The 20,008-nt window shown below is 35.2% G+C and overlaps 1 protein-coding gene across 1 annotated transcript; it reads right to left on the reverse strand.

Moving 5' to 3' along the window:
• Positions 1–831: 831 nt before the first annotated feature.
• On the reverse strand, positions 832–5,729 carry LOC119191689 (armadillo repeat-containing protein 8-like). Its single transcript, XM_037445568.1, is given in 11 exon segments — positions 832–1,694; positions 2,089–2,255; positions 2,389–2,497; positions 2,499–2,533; positions 2,938–3,117; positions 3,366–3,457; positions 4,012–4,095; positions 4,098–4,146; positions 4,476–4,547; positions 5,152–5,367; positions 5,624–5,729. Coding segments are annotated over 11 exon segments (1,098 nt in total). The 5' UTR covers positions 5,678–5,729; the 3' UTR covers positions 832–1,654.
• Between the last annotated feature and the right edge of the window lie 14,279 nt (positions 5,730–20,008).

The raw sequence follows: 20,008 nt of genomic DNA on the forward strand, positions 1-20,008 counted from the left end.
CAGACGAATTTGTGTCATGCCAATGATATCAACACGTATAGGAAACATAAGCAGTTCCTTCCATCAGTTTCACTGACGCGTTATTTACACGAACAAATATTTTCACTAACAATGGAAGATATTATTACCGCATTGGCATATAGACGCGTCTAAAGAACAACATCGATGTTCTGACGCACTAGCACATATAGACAAATCATAAAATATGTACAACACTAATAATAGAATATTTAACCTTACATCGTAGAGTTAAAGTTCAGAATTTAATTCTCACGTTATCGATACTATTAAGATTAGTTACGACATGAATTTATCAATTTACACAATGATGAATAATCGTAATTATCTAAATACAACGTCGATTGAGATATTATAGAATCTACCATGTATAGCAACGCCAATATTGTGTCGTCTTTCCCATACTTGCGAGACGAATATTCGACTATTCACCAGACATTTTAGCCGAACTTTTTTAGCGTGGGTCTTGTCAAGATTTTTTATTTTTATGCAATATATTTACATTTATTGTAAAAACGATCTAGTTTTTACAACAGGACGTCTACTTGACGCATATCCCCACTAAGAAATTTCATTGGATAATCGAATCTATAAGCTCAGTCACTTATATATACACTGCAACTTGACTAAGAATATGATTAAATGGCCTAAATAATCATGATTAATGCAACCTCAAATCTAATCGATTTCCTATCTACCCAATTAGTCTGACAATTCATCATGATAGGGCCTCGTTAAATCAACTTTATCAAGACCATAGAAAATTTCTCACGGTCATAGATACAAGTATGGGAGTCTTATTTAAACTCGCAATAAAGCAACATGTAAATACTACCTTTATATTCATAGTTCATACACAAAAGTATAGAGATTTCACATCGAAATATTCACTATTATGATTTCGTATGCCCGCATTGACTACGTAATAAATAACTAGAGTAGTTTCACTACATTATCGCTAGTTAATGCAAAATAATTGCGAGGAACTGTAGCACCTCTGTCGTTGGTAATGCATTTGTTCGACCGCTATTCTTGAGATTATCTGAAGTCATGACATGAATATCTACGTGATGCAATAATATTCGATAAATTTTCCCATAGTAGCATCACTTGAATTAACTATTTACATTTAACTATAGGTTTACAGACAACCCAGCTGCCCGCAATAGTTTCGGCATGTTACCAGCGGCATATTTACACTTTACGAATGCTCCTCGAACCATTCCACTTGTTTCTAGGGCGTAAAGAAAATATATTTACAACAGACACAATGTCGATCTACGATAGGATTACTTTAAATACGCAAGTCTGAGACAACGCATGCAAGCATGCTGCAACTCTTAATCTACATGATTAATTATTGGAACACGACGGCACCAAATCAATTATGATTTGAAATTAAATTAAATAGTACGAAGATTTCCTATGTATATAGGGTGATGTTTATAGTACACAATTCCTAACGTCAGTACAATATAGGTGTTGTCTATGGTGAGGTTGGCGTCGTCGTTTCCCCCTAAGTATTATGACTTGGTAGCTCACTGTAGTCACCGTTATAATCACAAGCTCACTCCTGTAGCACATCGCACGACAGTCACTTTCTCCTCGAGCGCTTGTGCTTGTGGCTCTTGTGATATTATGTGAACTCATTAAATTGCGCCAGCGCCGTCTTAACTCTGAAACAATGAAGTGGATTACAATTTGTAAATACAAAACAACACACAATATTTTCCTTTTATTTTATATTAATAAATGTATTTTTGGTATCATTTTGAGTGGCAGTGGGACTGATAGCATGTATGTGAGCATACAGGATTACGTCAGACAAGATACTCAGCACGCCGATGTCGAGCAGGCACAACTGTAATGCGTGTGAGTGTGCGTACTAGTCGTACAAGTGGTCGGCGAGGCGAGAATGTAGTGTGTTTGATTGTGTGTGAGTGTGTGTGAGTGTATTTGAGTGTGTGTGAGTGTGTGCGAGTGTGTGTGAGTGTGTGCGAGTGTGAGCGAGTGTGTGCGAGTGTGTGAGAGTGTCTGTGAGTTTATGCGAGTTTGTGTGAGTGTACATACTTATCGTGTAGGTGGTCGGCGTGGTGTTGCGCGCGCAGGTGTCGCAGGGCGCGCAGCACGCCGAGGTCGGCGAGGCGCGCCTGTCGGGCGGCGGCCCCCGCTCCGCGCCACACCAGGTTGCCCGCCGCGAACACGGCCGCCTCCTGTAACTTGCTCTCGGGATGTGCCTGCGCAGAAACAATACAACGTCACAACAGATATAACAGCATCATGGTTTGGTAGGAGTAAATTACAGGGTAATTATTAGCACATCATTATGTAAATTTGATCACAATTTTGAAGTTATTAATCGATAGTTACCAGATAGTCGACGAGCTTCCTTAGCACATCCTCATTGGCCATGATGAGATCCTTAGCTTTCTCGCCGTCGCCAATATTGCCTAATATACACAGCGCTTGCTCCTTGACCTGCGGGGTAAGATCCCTCTAACACAACTATCACAGCCTACAAAAGGATAACATGAAAATAAAAGATCTTTTTACGTATATATGATTTCAGCATTTTATACAGAATGTTACAGAATGGTGGTATAAAAAATTACCCGAAGTGTTTTAATAACTAAATTTCTAAAATAATAATAATTATTACAAATGTTTTTAAATTTATAGGCTTCATGTGTTACCACTGTTTTGAATATTTTTTATTCTAATTTCTCTTACGAGAAATATGGTCGATTATTCTTAATTTCAGAAACGCTGCCCTTATGTCCCCAACTCAAAAATTACGCTGTAAATTGTTAATTTCATATTGCAAGTTTATATTCAATAGTCTCAATTATTTAAATAATATCCGAAACAGCCTGTATACTCTGTCTGTTGTTGCAATAAAATATTTTTAAAAATATATACCTGCATAACTTGCGAGGAATATTCGCTCATAATAGCATCGATGTGCTGCCTGGTGGACAGCAGGTTCCTCAACAGGCCCAGGGTCTTCATTATCACTCGCGTGTCACTGTCTCCCAACAACCTGAACATCTGCTCCGTGCCCAAGCAACATAGGATGCGTTGCTTCACTTTCTGTTCCGCCTGTAAGCATGAAAATTGATTATCGACCAATACTGATGGCTTTTAAAGCTGTAATTTTAAGGTATAATATAATAGGGTATTATCGCTATCCTCGTGGGAGTACCCAGGAGGGAAATGGCAGCTGTCCCATAACCCATGATTTTGTACGCCTAATGACTTATGACTATAAAAAATTCTTAATCTTGCACCCATGACCTAATCCAAAATTTTTGCTTTATAAGATCATATAAAAAATAAAGAAAATATACCTGGAAGGCCATGTTCATTAGCGCCCATATGCCGTTGAGCCTTAGCGCGGCCTCGGGCCTCTTCGTTAGGTTGCACAACATTTCTACAGCACCTGCCAACAAATCTTTATAATGTTAATCTAAAACATCTGAAATTTGGAACAAACACTGGACAACATACTTTTATATGATCACTTGTAAATTGATATCCTGATACAGGATGTCTCAATTTGCACCCAATGCGAGTATATTGGGGTAAGTCCGAATCATGGGTTAATACCGTTACTAAAATTATTGCTTAAGGCGATACCTCAAGGTCCATTTTCATACATTTTGTTTCACCTTTAATCTGGGTAACTAAACAAGTATTGGCAAGTAAAGAATTTAAATTTACGTCTAGTTAGTGATTAGTTCTCGCAGTTGAAAGAAAAACGTAAAATAATTAATACTCCTGGATATTTCGGCCATTAAAATTTTATATGACGAAATTGAGGTATCGCCTTAACCCTAACTAGAACAAATAAAGAAGCCATTTCGTTATAGTACATTACGAAATAGTACTTTATACTGTTGTGTCCCAGTTAGGAAATTTCATTGAATCAACTATCTTCCCTGTGATCCGAACTTGCCCCAAAATACCACATATCAACAAATAATTGAACCACACCTTGATCCAACATTGGCTCCTTGGCGGGTGAGAACTCTAACAAGAGATTGCACAATGTAGATGAACCGACGGTAAGTAGCTCAGTTCCGGGGAATCTGTGAGGAGTTGCATGAGAGGTTTCCATACTGAATGGTCCTGTAAATAAACAGAAACTATATTAAATAAAAAATTGGATATTCCCTTCTGTAAGATTTTTCCAATTATTGCAATTCTATTGTTTTGAAACGTTTATAGAAATTGAAATTTTTATTCATTATAAACTATAAAGTTTAAGAGTTTTTCACTTTTCATGATGTATACAACAGGTTTTAAAATTAGGGCCAATGATTAAATCCTCATTCTGATACACTCTATGTAATCTTTAATTAAAATCCTATCTATTTACTATATAACAATAATCCATAAACAAAAATCCAATGTATTTACTACATAATAGATAAATCAGTATGTGTGTGAATTGTTACCTGAAATGTGGTTCTGAGTTGTTGCACCGATCTGGACAATGAATGTAAACACCTCACTGCCGCTAACCGCACCTGAAATAACATGTTTCCATCAATATAATGTACTGAGTAGTGTTTTAATTCATTGTTACATAAATCTATCGCGCTTGCATTTGCACATAAACAGTCGCGACACTAATATAATAATTGCAATTTCTCACAAAGGGTATACTATAAACAGCCTATTTATATAGCACTAACTAGTCTAAGGCTCCGCCCAAGAAATTTTTAGTAGTAGTTGAGTAGCGCGCCGCCATAATACTCAGCGGCATCGCGCGCCACCCCCCGCACCCCGCTGGAAAGCCTGCGGATAGCGCCCGCGTCCATCGCTCCGCGCTCGCGCAGTGCCCGAGTCACTCTCTCCGGGGTGGAAGCGAGGCTCGTACACTTCAGCCTACACTGTTTTTATGTTAGTACCTAATGCTGTAGTGTTCAGTGTATTAAAATTCATAATATTCGGAACACAGTGTTTTGGCATTATTTCCCTGCCCCGACGAGGCACTCAAACCATACACCCAAGCGATAAATGTTCTGTTAGTGAAAGTATACAAAATAATTTCAATTGAGGTAACAACCTACACAGAAACTCACAAACTTTGCCACTTTAAAACGTTAAGTATAGTTTAAAATCAATCACCGCTGGCTCGGAGTTGTTCATGCCGTCGACGACGTGCACCATGAGTCCGTGGGTCTCGATGATCATCTTGCGGATGTCCTCGTCGTTGGCGCCGAGCGAGGCGAAGCACTTGAAGGCGCCCTGCTTGGCGGCCGCCGACTCGCACGTCACGATGTCCGCCAGCGAACTCATCAGGTGGTTCGATATGGCCGCGAGGCGTTGCAGCGCCGTGTCCACCTGCAAACAACAGTGGAATATTTATATTTAAAGAACGCAATTCACTGATGTATTATGTATAATTTTGTACGTCAGTTAAAAGTTTTAGAGCGTAGTTGTACCACAGTACGACAACACTAAGGTCCAGGGCTCGCATCCCAGGTCGAGCAAAGTGATATTGTGTTTTGCTGTGTATTAGCTTGGGGTCAGGAATTTGCACCAAATATGGTGATAGGTTTGCTCCCTATTACTAATTTTAACAATGTGTACTACTTACTTCAGCTAAATAGGCAAGAGTTTCGGCGGCTGACGCTCGTATGTCCTCGGGCATTTCCTTAGTACATAGACGAGCTAAACATGGCAACGCTCCAAACACCACTCTGGGAACAAAAACATTATTGGTTTTAATTGGAAACAAGTGACCAGACTAAAGCCTGTTATAAACACGTTATATTAGATTGGCGAATAAAAATAAACTTAGTTTCAATGGCCTAAGGTTTTATAATTAGCAAAATTATACGAAAGATAGAATGATGTTAAGAAGAATTAAGAGTTCTTCACTTCACATTCCACTATGAGGGAGGGAAGAATAAAGCCCCGTATGTGAAATTTCAATCGTGTTACTTTATCGCTAAGATAGTTAATTAATGAATACATGTACTTTACGCCACATTACTGTAAATGATTATTATTTTCCTAGCCATAAAGATGCAAACTACAAATAAATACAACGACGAATGTAGTCACTAACTTCACCCCGCCATATTTTTTGTAATAACCAGTTTTGAAATACGAAGAGTAGGTAAAAAAGTTTATAAAATGACCTTATTCAACCTTAATCTAGATTCGATACCAAGAATAAACCAATCAGAATAAGTCATTTGCAAGGTTGTCAAAATACTTTGTTCTGATTGGTCCTTTCTCGCGACGGATCGAAAAAGCGATGGAAATAGTTTATTGAATACGACTGATAGCAAACAGAAAAGATCTAATGACATACATGAGTATTGCAATAAATTAGAATCTAAAACTGAATGTTACAAACAAGCAACATAGTTTCAAATCACCCAAACATTGACGCAATTGGAATAAACGCATCACAACTGTTTATCGGATGTAAGGTGCGGAAAGTTCTAGTGCCAAAGGAACACCGTTACACCGTCAAACTATTAAAATAAATGCAATCCGCGCAGTCGATGTATGCATAACAAAAGAATACGAGATAACTGAATTAATACAATGTCACCTTGCAGCGAAAGATATTAATACCCCAGCGTGGATATTTTTGAAGACATTAACACGCTGACATCCTTTTGTGTTTAACACATTTAAATATGAGTTTTTGTCAAATAAAGAAAATGATTGTTTTTGTGATTAAATCATTTTTTTTGATTTTATGGAATTTTATGGAATGGTGTTTCAATTGATTTTGTGTTTACCCTACACTAACTAAGCTAATTTGGTTTAAAATATTGTATTTTCTCTATAAGTGATTATTGTAATCTTTTGAGAAAATAACTGTCTTTACACGTAAATGTTGAGGCGCCCTAACAAGTCATGGAATGGAAATTAACAGCAGTGTTGATTTACTAATTTTGCGTCATTCCCTTCCTGCGATAAACCGTAACACATTTAAAATTAATTACCATATTTAAAATTAATTAATTACCAAAAAAACCCTTGTCATTACCAGCACACTTTATGGCTTCAACGTGATGGTTTTGTCGAAACAAAATGTTTATTAATGGCAGCGCCTGTTTATTAAACTGCCATTTATACGTAACATAATATATACATTTCAAACAATGTGCGCTTATTAATTGTTTCTTTACATTTTTTAATATTTTTATGAAGTGGTATACAATCCAGTAGTGTACTATATACAGTGATAAATAATGAGTATTCACCTATCTACAGAGAAGCATTAAACCAAATTTAAATATAATTTTACTAACCAAAAAGATTATACAGGGTCACTTTGACATTGCGTTAATAAACGAAACCACGTATTCCATTTTACTTGCTAACATTCTGATAAAAATCATCCACAAGTAACGAATATTTCCACCAAAATTCACAGTTTTTTATTTTTAATAATTTTATAGTTTAGCGCAAATATGGCGTAAACGTCAGTGTATTTCTGACTGAAAATGTTATGTTGCCGCTGTAACAAATTCTCTTAGAGCAGTAGTAGCGACTTTAAGACGTGTTAAATCAAAATTATTCTTTATTGATATTTAATTTGTAACTTCTACTTTTTATTTTACATCTATAGTTTTAATAACTTATTGGAAAGTGTTATTTTAAAGAAGATAACTATATGGTTTAATAAAGTAACGCAATGCTAAAAATAACCCTGTATTACCCAACAGCTCTTTTGAAAGGAACAGTTTATAGAAATACACACTTCAAAATATACGGTCTCCAAACTTAGACCAACGCCAAAATAAGCAAAACCCAAGCGCATTCGACGGCACGTCATAAATTTCAATATACAGTATCCAAGCTCTAATGCTAACGTGTGACAGTACTATTGAAATTCGATATAGAAGCCTTAGTGGACTTGTGTGAATCGATGGGATTATCCGGGCTGATGACACCTCCCCGAACTGGGTTCACACGTAGTACGATTAGATATTTCGCTTGAGGGGTTTTTGTGGGATTTTAATTAGTTGAAATGTTTTGGAGTTTATTATGGTAATGATAAATAAATATAATTGGTAATCTATACAAATAAAGCTGAAGAGTTTGTTTAAACGCGCTAATCTCAGGAACTAATGGTTCGAATTGAAAATTCTTTTAGTGTTGATAGCCCATTTATCAAGGAAGGCTATAGGCTATATCATCGACAAATAGTTTCCTTTGCGTGCACTGCGTAAACCAGTGCAGTCCGTAATTACGCAAAAATCGTGTATGATGGAATTGTTCCTCTTAAAAGTTCTAAAAAATATTGTAAAACAAACTCCCTGCCTCATCTCACTGCTTGTCTGAACGCGATAAATTTCCTCATAAATTAATGGCTGAAGGTAATTGTGATATGGTAATGATAATGTTAATTATTAATTAATTAATTAATGTCATATGGAAATGTCCGATAGTGGGTGAGTATGAGACGATTGGATGGGGTACGAGGAATTATCAAGAATCTAATTGGGGTGATATTTTGCTAATTTTATAACTTAAAATTATTAAATAATCCATCACCAATGTGATTTAAAAATCGATGTAAAAATTTAATCATAGCTTAGATGATAGACGGCTCGAACTATTTTATCCAAATGTAAATTCGGACCAAATTTATTTGAGAACTAAAAATAAAGATTATTACTCAATAAGTTTTAGTAAAAATCTAATAAAACTTAACTACCTTGCTCAACACTTGATAAGACAAAAATATCTCATTCAAATAAATGTAGTTGGTAAAGTGCAATTGTATTAGTTCTTAGATAAACTTTTCCCATCAAAGTTTTAACGACTACATTAAAACACGTTCGGCGAGAAAATTGATTAACTTTTGATTATAAACATCAATCAAAACTTAGCCTGTGATGTTAAATAGCTGATTTAGATTCGGTGTGGCGGCTTTGAGAATAATGCTACGGTTTTGTGGTAATTGGGTTCGTAATTTGTGGTAAATAGTTATTAAAAACTTATAAAATTAATAAGAGAAATTAAAAAAAATCACTGAAATTAATGAATTTCCTTTTTTGAACTTTCAAGTAGATGAAATTTTAATGCCAATGACAGGATATTTCTATTTATACGGATATCGGGCACCGTAGCGTGGTGTGTCTCATAGTAGTTTACGGAAGTGATTCGCGTTCCGGGGTCAGCCTGTGTATATCCGGTTTCAATAATAGCGTCATAGTTATCCCAACTATCAGGGTAAACTTTCGTGTCGACTCTCTCCCTGAAACACCTTAAATTCAGCACAAATACCTCCTAGCAAACATTTTTTATGAATGCATGAATTGATATTAGCAGAATTGTAAAACGATATAAACAATCGGAACAAATTGGATTTTGAATATGTATGGAATTTATTTACCATTTTTCTTACATTTCAGTCCTTATTACCCGAATGAGTATGACTGGTCTGTATTATACTCTGCATACAAAAATTTAAAAATCACCCATAACAAAAGGGATAGGCATAGCATATCGATGTGTCGTTCGTGGATGGCATGTGAACTACGTGCATAGGAGACATTGTTACGATTTCACTCGGCAAGCAGCTGGTACGATCTGTTTTCTATCGACTTGTACTGGCTTGTTATTGAAGCCAGTGCTTTATACTATAAAATTTTAACTATGCTTAAAGACAAAGAGCACAATGCAAAAGCTCTCAATGCTTTGAAATTCGATTTTCAAGGTATTATAACCATTTATTACCAGTCATGACAAGAATGACAAGTCCAACTTTACACACAGATGGAGAAAGACACATCGCGCCTTTATGTATAGGACTAGGCAGGAATGCAACTAGGGCATCCACGCGTTATGTGTATTCCATCCTATGATGTACCTAAACACGATATTTAGTTGAGAACAAAAAACATATCAACGAACACAATAACGAACATAATTCCAATCCAACATCACAATCAAAACATCGCCTCCATCTAACATTAACTCTCAATTCACAAAGCATTTCTTCGCACAAAGTGTGTCGCTGTATTGTGGCAACTCGGATTGCCTGCCCATTATGTGTCGCCCTACATCGTCATACAAATGCTTTTCATGATTAAAATGGACGAAGATGTTAAAGATAATTTATGCATTTGTATTGTAGTTCCTGTTGTGCAATTATGAAACAAAGACCTAATATTGATGTTTATTTATTTAAGGTCAGCGAACAGTTGTTTACAGTTCATAACAAACTTAAAGCAATATGTGCAACCACTGAAGTATCACCACTTAGTGTAGGTATCAATTCTTTCTTTATTTATTAAAAGAAAGTCCGCCGCCGCGATTTTCTGTCTGAACAAGATAAACTATAAACTAACTAATATATTTTGATGATATTTGGTATGGAGATAATTTGAGACCACGTGAACGACATAAGCTTTTTACCTAAGAAAAATATATAGCGAGATTTTTATCCTATAAAAACTGAAAATGTAATAGATACCAATACTGTTGAAATACATTTTGCACAACATATTTATTTATGTCAGTTGTTTTGTAGTATAATATTATCATTCGTTGGTGGTAGGTTTTATTTTATATCTGCCCTGATAGCGACATACATAAGGTATTAAAACCCGTCACCGTGGCCCACGTTCTGGGATATCCTGTGTATATCCGGTTCCAAAAGGCCGGCATAATTGTGTCGACTGCCGACGGCTAATCATCTCTCGTCAGTCGACATTCTATTGAACCCCACTACACTCACCATCAGGTGAAGTAAGGTCATATTGTCGTGTACATATAAAAAAATGACAATAAGATCCTATACCAATATTTTGATCAATTAATAGTATTTTAAAACCACATTCTAGTTTATTAACAAACACACCCACCCTCTATATCAAATAATGCTACACTCTTTCTGCATCGACCTATAGAATCTAAACTCAACATCACTGCATTAGGCGTGTCACGTCAAGTGGTAGTATTGGCTCCAAAGGCCGACAGGTCCTCAAGAGATAATCGACTTTGACGAACTAATCCGCAATCAGATCCTCGTATGAACGCAATACACGCTCTGACGGGTATTGGAGATTTAGTGCTGTCTTTGTATTGTGATGGGCGAATTTATAACTTAATTAAAGGGTTATATGGTATTTGATTGTATAACAGAAAGGTTTTATCTGGGACCAATAGGTAAAATAAGAATTAATGTCTAAATAAAATTGGTTATTGTGGTTTTTTAGTATTTTAATTTTCTCCCGACGTTTCGAATTTGCAGCCTTCATGGTTACGTAGCAGACTGCGAATAAACCACGATAACATCTGAAAACGAGTTATATTTTGATGTCTAACTTTCACGTAATCATTACGACTTTTTTTTATTGTATAAGCATTGTTTGATAATACTTTACTGGTGGTAGATCTCTCATATGTGAGAGTCCGCCTGGGTAGGTACCACCACTATGTTTATTTCTGCCACCATGCAGCAGTGTGTAGTCACTGTTGTGTTCCGATTTGAAGGACATTGTAGCCAGTGTAACTACTGGACATAATGAGACTTAACATCTCACCTTTCAGGATGGCGAGCGCAGTGGAATACCAAACAATACTTTGTAATTCGCTTACCATCGGGTGAACGGCAAGCTCGTCTCGTCATTCAAAGCAATAAAATAAATATAACTGTATTTTTATTTGGACTCGCCATTATTGACAGTGCCACTTAATCATAAGTGCAACATAAGTCAATCTGGATATAAACCCATCAGATATTTCTTTACCTTTACCTCGAAATTGGTCTTACTGTATATCGGAATACGGATCACCCTAAAATGCGATTGAGCGAAGCTATGGTAAATTGTTCATCAAGTATACAATGGCCTATCCAGTTACATAGGTATAAATGACCAGAAAACGTTCGCCAAGTATACAAAAAAATCCATACGTAAAATTAGCTACGTCGTACCCAACAAAAAACCTAAATGTATGACAGTTAAAACAGCCGGACACGAGCGGAGAAAATTAAATTGCTTCGTAGTAATAATAAAAATGAGTGTTTGGAACACAATGGGCGCGCTCACGGCGTTAGAATGAATGTGCTTTACTCGACACGACTTAAATGTCGCAAAACGACTGTAACAAGAATGTGAGTATGTTGCCGAGAATTGCTATTTATTTTATACACGAAAATACAATCAATACATGGAAATTATAAATCATTTATTCTATTGCACTTCATCCTTTACTCTACAACCTGAATTATTAATTAATTAATAAATAATTGTAAAATAGGGCACATATTGTGACTTTGACTTTTCGAATGAACAATTTGTAAAGTAAAATGATAACATAAAAAACCGCGATATAATCCGAAAAAAATGTTTTATTTCAATACTCTAAATTGAGTTTACTAGTAACAACATCCTCCAGACTTAGCATACGAGAACAAAACGATACATTTAATATATCACAATTTAAATAAAAGATTCACGTCATTACTACATGATTTAATCCGCTTAACCATCGATAACATCATAATGCACTTGCATATGCACTTACCGTAAGCGCAACGATCTGTCCACCGAATCTGAATCGCTGTCATAGCCAGCTTGTAATTAAGACTGTAGACGTTGCGATAGATCGCGCCATAAATTACTGTACGTTCTAACTCTATCGGCTCCTTCAATTTGGCTCGACCCACGGAATGGACGCTGTCCACTCTCTCGTTATTAAACGTAAATGTAGATGTGTGGGGCTTGTAAAGATTTCCTAATGCTTTTAGTTTGTAGCGAATTAAATTTATAGACAGACGGGTTATGTATACTGTGGCTTAACTATTATTAGGATGAGCGTAACGTGTAGCTGCGCAGTGCCTTGTATATTTTGTAATTGATTGAATGTAAACACAACATTCTAGGCAGTGTAACTACTGGACGTAATAAGACTTAATATCTCATGTCTCAGGATGGCGAGCGCAGTGGAATACCAAACAATACTTTATAATTCAAGGTGTTGGATGGTGTTTCTACTATTTATGGCGGTCGTATCGCTTACCATCAAGCTAATGGCAAGCTCGTCTCATCATTTAAAGCAATAAAAAAACTTTATTATACATAACATACAGCAAAATGAATACCATTATGTCATTTTAAAATATGTGCAACAATTGAATTTAGGAAGCTTTTAGGGAACGGTTTGCTATCTAAGTCATACAGGCGCACAAATGCAGTGAAGACGGTTACTGTCTTGCTATACACAAATTTAAAGTCTGCCAGAAAAGTAAATTAACAAATTCATAACTACAAAACCTTTCTGCAGATTAACTTGGTCGAAATATTCTTCTTTATTTATTCAAAATAAATATAACCCTTTAAAATTTATTTTAGGAAAGAAAAAAATATTGTTAATAAAGTTTAAAGGCAATTTGATTTTTTTAATTCATGCAGCTACTTTTGTGGCTGTACATGCTAAAGTTCACGAAGTACGCGAGTATCAAAACCGAGCGTATAAAGCAAAGAAATGTTATAAGCAAACGTTTAGTTTCACGACACCGCGCCATTGAATTTTGAATCTTAAAGGTTATAAAACTTGATTCACTATTACCATAAAATTAGAACATAGCCCCATAACCAGTATCGACCGTAAAGTGCTCGTTAGTCCTCATTAAACAACCTATAAAACTACACAGCCTAACAATAACATAATAATAGCCTTGTTGTTACTTAAGTCGATTTAAAGCTTCGATACAGCGGCTTAAAACAGCGTGTTTAGGGCTGTTTCAGCGTTCAATTTACACAATTTGTTTTTTTTCTGTTTTGTATGGATAGAGCCTTGTACACATTCTGATGGAACCATTTAATATAACACATTTCTAAGGGGGAAAATTCTCGAAGTTTTTTAATGATTGTATTCAATGGTATTTTTGATTTTGCCTTCAGTGATTCTAGAAATAACGTGTTTTTTCACTTAATCAATTTGGAAACGTATAAGATTTAATGTCTGAAATTATGAATTTGATATAACTAAAGTGCACCTTTTTATGTTATATTTGTATTTCCTCGATAATGTACTTATGTAATCAATACAAATAAAATGATATTAAAGATTTTATTTCACTTCTAAAAATAAGGTACGGTAGTAATCTTAAAATAAACACATATAACTTAACAAGCTCCAGTTAATACGCAAAATTGCATAAAATTCTGACACTTAACAAGGCGAAATTAAATGAAAAATTTCATTAAAATGTATGCCATAATTTTTACTTTACGAGGCAAAATTAAAGAGGGTTATATTTCCATGTAGTTATTTCATTAAGTGAGTGCGTGTTGAAAATAATTTCACTTGCAACTTATCAAACAACTTTTCATAATGACTTACTTATGTAAGTTTACATATAACGCAGTAAAGCCTTTATCTGTGCAAGTGATTACTTGTTAATTATAGTACGGAACACTTTATCGGGCGTTTCATACGGCTTAGTGAAACGTATAAGTTATAGACGCTAAGCGTTGAGTCGACCAAAGTACCATTTAAAAGGGCTAATCGTAAAATATACCGAGTCACCGCCATTTTGAATGAAGGATCCTAATTGTTTTTTTCTATCTTAAAAATGGACCAATTAGAACAAAGTATTTTTGTCATGTTCACAAATGAGTTATTTTGATTGGTTCATTTTCGGAATCGAAAAAAGATTGAGATTGGAATCGTTTATTGAAAAGAGCTATTAATCGCATACACATCCAAATGGTATGAAAATCAATATTATAAAATAAATTATATTGAAAATCATAAGCTACGCCTATTTTACAATATAGTAAAACACAATAATTTTGATTACAAGGATGTGAAAATAACAATCGAATCAGCATAAATCTATGTAGACACAAAATATTTATCATTTAGAATATGTTATTTTAAAACCTTAAAATATAAACAAAGCAAATAAATATTCTCGTTCAGAAAAAAAACTCGACATATTTTTTCAATATTTTTCCCACATTGAAATCACTTGTGAGTCGTTAATTTACTTAGCATTTAAAATATATTATTTTTAATAATAAAAAAAAAAACATAATCAAAGCAAATAAAGATATATTTTTTTTAAAAACTCACATATTTTTTTTTCAATAAATTTTCCCACATAGAAATCACTTGTAAGTCGTTAACCAAGAAGGCCACGCTCTCGCTCGTCCACAACACCACGTCTTAACAGGCAAGGGTCACGCAACAAATTTTAGGCACCACGATTATTTTATAATAAATTATTCGTGCCATAATAAATTTACATATTGTGAATCGACTCGCCTTCGCCGCTGAGTGGTCGATAAATCGCGTTTCAGTACCCTCTCACTTCATAATTAAGTGGTGTGGATGTTACGGGGTTTCCCCATTTTGTACGGCAATTTCTTACTATTTTTTATTAATTTTCAACATAGATTGGTATGCTTTTGTCGTATCTCTGGATTAAGTGATATGAATGCTTATACACGACTCTAATGACACGAAACAGTTTCGTTTTTATTTATTAATTTTCAAAAATGATTGGTATGTTTTTGTCGTGTATCTCTGGATTAAGTGATATGAATGCTTATACACGACTCGAATGACACGAAACAGTTTCGTTTTTATTTATTAATTTTCAAAAATGATTGGTATGTTTTTGTCGTGTATCTCTGGATTAAGTGATATGAATGCTTTTGCTCATGACTCTAATGACGCGAAATACTTTCGAAATTTATTCAGGTAAACTAAATTAGCCACTATTTTAAACAGAGATAGTGTATATTTCTATTTGTTAATCTTATTTTTATAGAGCTTACGTTTTATAAACAAATCACATATTAATTTGGTAAGAAATTTTTATTTAAAAATTATTACGACGCAATATTCACGTGGAGTAGTTGCAACATTACCTTTAGTGCAACAAGATACTCCGTATACGCTGAAGAAGGCCACCGCGGCTTTTGGTTGGTATGCTGGTGTAGGGTATACAGGGGTTAGGGACTCGGTGCAGTCCTCGCTCGGATGATGCTATACTCGAGTGTCGACATTGGTCCGTAAGACCGGTGAAACCAACATAACCATTCCACTCACCCTAAAAGTGGTGGTACCTATAATGCGTTTTTTTCCCTACGAATAAAAAAAAAGATGCAACATTATCTATGCACGTTGTAGACACCGATATAGTCTTTATAACTACCCACCTAACCCCAAATCCCTTTGTAAATCTGCTATTGGCACAAAGCATTACAAAAACTTACCTCAAACATTAGTATTAAAAGAGAAACATTTTATGAATCTTAAAAGGGCCGTAACCCAGTTTAAAATTGCATTATATCATGCAAAGAGAAAGCCCGGCTTCTACAAGCGTGTAATATGAAAACTAATATGAATAACGTTACACCGTCTTTGCATTATTAACTTGTTACCTTGAATCTTGCGTAACGTCTGCGCTTTGTTGAATCTGTACTTGTGTGAGTCTACTGTTGGTGGGTCTCTTATGTGAGAGTCTGCTTGGGTAGGTACTACCGCAATGTCTATTTCTACCCTCTAGCAGCAGTGTGTAGTCACTATTGTGTTCTGGTTTGAAGAACATTGTAGCTATTGTAGTACTGGACACAATATAATGACATCATGTCTTAGGATGACGAACGCAGTGGATTACCAAATAATACTTTGTAATTCAAAGTGTGAAATGATGTTTCTACTGTTTATGGGAGGTCGTATCGCTTACCATCAGGGGCATGAAAAGCTTGTCTCTTTATTTAAAGCAATAAAATATCTACTATTGTTTACATTAAATTATATACGTGGGCATCCTGCAATCTTTCTTAACGTGTTCCGAGAAACATCATACTACTATGAAACTAATAGTTACTGATGAATCAACTGTCAGAGTTGTGTCATAGCTGATCCAAATAAAAATAAAATATTAAATAATGTTTTTTCTTTTGTCATGACACTTATTATACACATGCTTAGTTCACAGTTCAAAGACTATCCCCGAAGAGGGAGTTAGAGGTGCAAGATACCTACTCTTTGCCATGTGTATTCCGTCCCAAAATAAGATAGGAGAGGAACCTATATTGATAAAATTTCAAAATGCGCTGATACCAAACAGAAAACTCAACATCACTTTGCCCGACCGGAGATTCGAATCCAATAGCTAAAGAGCGGATGTCATACTGCGTACCCAAAACAACTACGTCACCGATGCACTACATACCTCCATTACGAATATTATAAGTTAGTTTCACTGTTTTAACCAATTACCATAAAAGATGTTTTACATGAAATTAGAATTGGAGAGCAAGGAAGAATATTGATTAGTTTAATCTGCTTAGTAAAATTCTTAACTACTTTTAACTAAACACAGCTTTAGGAGTCTGTTATTATGCACAGGAATCCTTGTTAAATACAATCGAACTCTAATAAGAGATCATTAAAGACTTAATTTCATCGGACAGACGGCTACACGGTGAATAATTCTAATTATTTGATATGTTCTTAAAATAATATATCCAGATAGATATCAAATCGGTATCGAAAATAAGAATTATAAACTATCTATCCAATAATAATGTATAATATATCTATACTAAATTATAAAGCTGATTTCTGTATCATTTTTTAAACGCGTTTATCTCAAAAACTACTAAACTGGAACTAGAAAGCTACATTACGCCTGAGTGGTATATTGCCGTGCTAAGCTCAAGAGCGGTATCACAAAAAAATCAAAATCTTGATTTTTATGTCGTCAAATAGCTTAAAGAAATACCCATCCATTGAACTTACTTAAATAACGGTATCTTGTTTAGAACTCGTTAAAAAACCTTAAAAGAGTTTCTCTATCTCAGTTTTACATACAAAACTATATTTACAAAACTTCGATTATCTCGAAATAAGGTTTCCCTGACATACCGCTTTCGCGCTTAGCACGGCGGAATAGGCAACTTTTTTCGGGAACATATTTATCCCGGAAAAACTTATTCACAAAGGCCGAGCCACAGGTAAAACTAGTTAATAATCAATGGGCGTCGTGATTGAATTTCCGTTTGGCATACAAGATCCATCAAGTTCGTTTAATTTATTAATGAACCAGCTCCTTACGAACACTAACGAGCACAAGGGTTTAAACAACAGGACCTTAGTTAAGAAAATGCATTCGAAACGCTCGCCTTTCTACCTCTAGAAATTAATTCAGTGAGTTAGCGAATTAACTGCAATGAAACGAGTGTTTCTTTTAGTATCCGAAGCATACGAGGGCCAAAATGCTAATGTTAAGTAATCGGAATGTTGAATATTTTTCTTAGACTATTAAAGTGCGGACCAAAACGATCTTAGGTATTGCTTGTAAGGATATGAACTTACTTAGGGTATGTTACTATAAAATAAATATACTTACGTTATTACTCCCAAGAAGGTAGACAGAGATGTAATTGATGGAACAACGATAAATAGTGTTCTTTCATATGTCGAGCTACTCCGAAGTGTGTTCAAAGTACTTGTTAAGACTCGATAACTCTATATAAAAAACACATCATCTTTCCAACTCGGAAGTCGAAACCAATCAGTATCAGTCGTACTACAAATGCACACCATTACATCATCGAGGCAGTCCACTAAACCAAAATACTAAATCCCCTAAACAAAAATATAAAGACTATTCTAAACGTATTAAATAATTCGATATACTCACAAAATGCGAAGCTATTAACCTTTAGCACACGTAAGCTAACGTCTGTGATCGCGTGACCACAAGAGTGGGATCTAATTCCTTGGCCCACTTAGCCAATTATCGGAGGGTTGACGTACCGGCGCCTCGCTCTGATGGGTCAATTCTACCAATTATAGCTTTGGAGACATTTTTTATTTTCTGTACGTGTTTTGAAGGGTTAAAATATTTTTGGGGATATGGTTATATTTTATACTCTGAAATGCTACCACGTGTGTGAAGGAAAATAGACTTTAAAGACTATATCAAAAGTCCTCTATAATCTTAAGTCTTTCTGTCGTAGCGTGAAGAAGCATCATATTATACCGACATTGTGTCGAATAGCATGAGATAGCCATCTGTTACCATTGAATACCTTATCTGGACGGCATCACGCTCACACTCAGGTGCAGTACATTATTATTACTATGCCGTGCAAGAAAAAAAAAACAAAAGTCGAGTTACATAGCCAGTATGAAAGACCGGTATTATAAGCATAGTTAACCAGGACTATGTCAATATCTTCTGTTCCTCGATATTATATTTGAAATCCATTAAACTTACTATAAACTAGTCCATTGTAGTCACTATAAATCGGGTCAGAATAATGTGGGCATTTCTAGTTCCATTGCTCCGTGTGTATGACCTCTGTTGAATTGGGATTATTGTTTACACACAATGGATGTCACGTATCTCACTAATTACTGCATGGGAGCACTATCTTACGGAGTAATTACGGTTAGGTGCTGTTATATTATTATTTACAGAATATTTATATAATATAATATTCTTAGTTAGAACTAGAAAATACTACAAAAGTGAGAAATATGATTGGAATCTGAAAACATAGCATTTAATAGTTAAAAGCCATAGAAGCATTAGCTGCCCATTTCACATATTATGTACTTGGACGGTAAAACCGGCGAAACAAACAAATTTAAAGAATAGGCAACTTCAGAAGGCACGGCAGATACAAAACTATAATGATGTCTTATGTTTTCGCGAGACACCGAAATATACCTATTTTTAATTAGGATTTTATAGAATTTTTATAATTTTAATTTCTTTTCGAGGTTTAAAAGCTCCAAATTTATTTCGACACAAAACCAAAAATAGGAGGAACAAATGAAAATTAAGCGTAAGCAAAAGATACCAGTTGATGTTAAAGTTAGCAACCATTATCACAGGAACGCCAACAGATATAACCGAGGTATGCTGCAATCGAAAACCCGATCAAAGGGGTGGCTTTTGAAATAGTTGGGGGCTGGACTGAACTGGTTTTAGCCTGTGGAATCCCGCTAGAGCGTTGAGTGTAAG

Source organism: Manduca sexta, unplaced genomic scaffold (genome assembly GCF_014839805.1).
Source record: "Manduca sexta isolate Smith_Timp_Sample1 unplaced genomic scaffold, JHU_Msex_v1.0 HiC_scaffold_1804, whole genome shotgun sequence".
NCBI lineage: Eukaryota > Metazoa > Arthropoda > Insecta > Lepidoptera > Sphingidae > Manduca > Manduca sexta.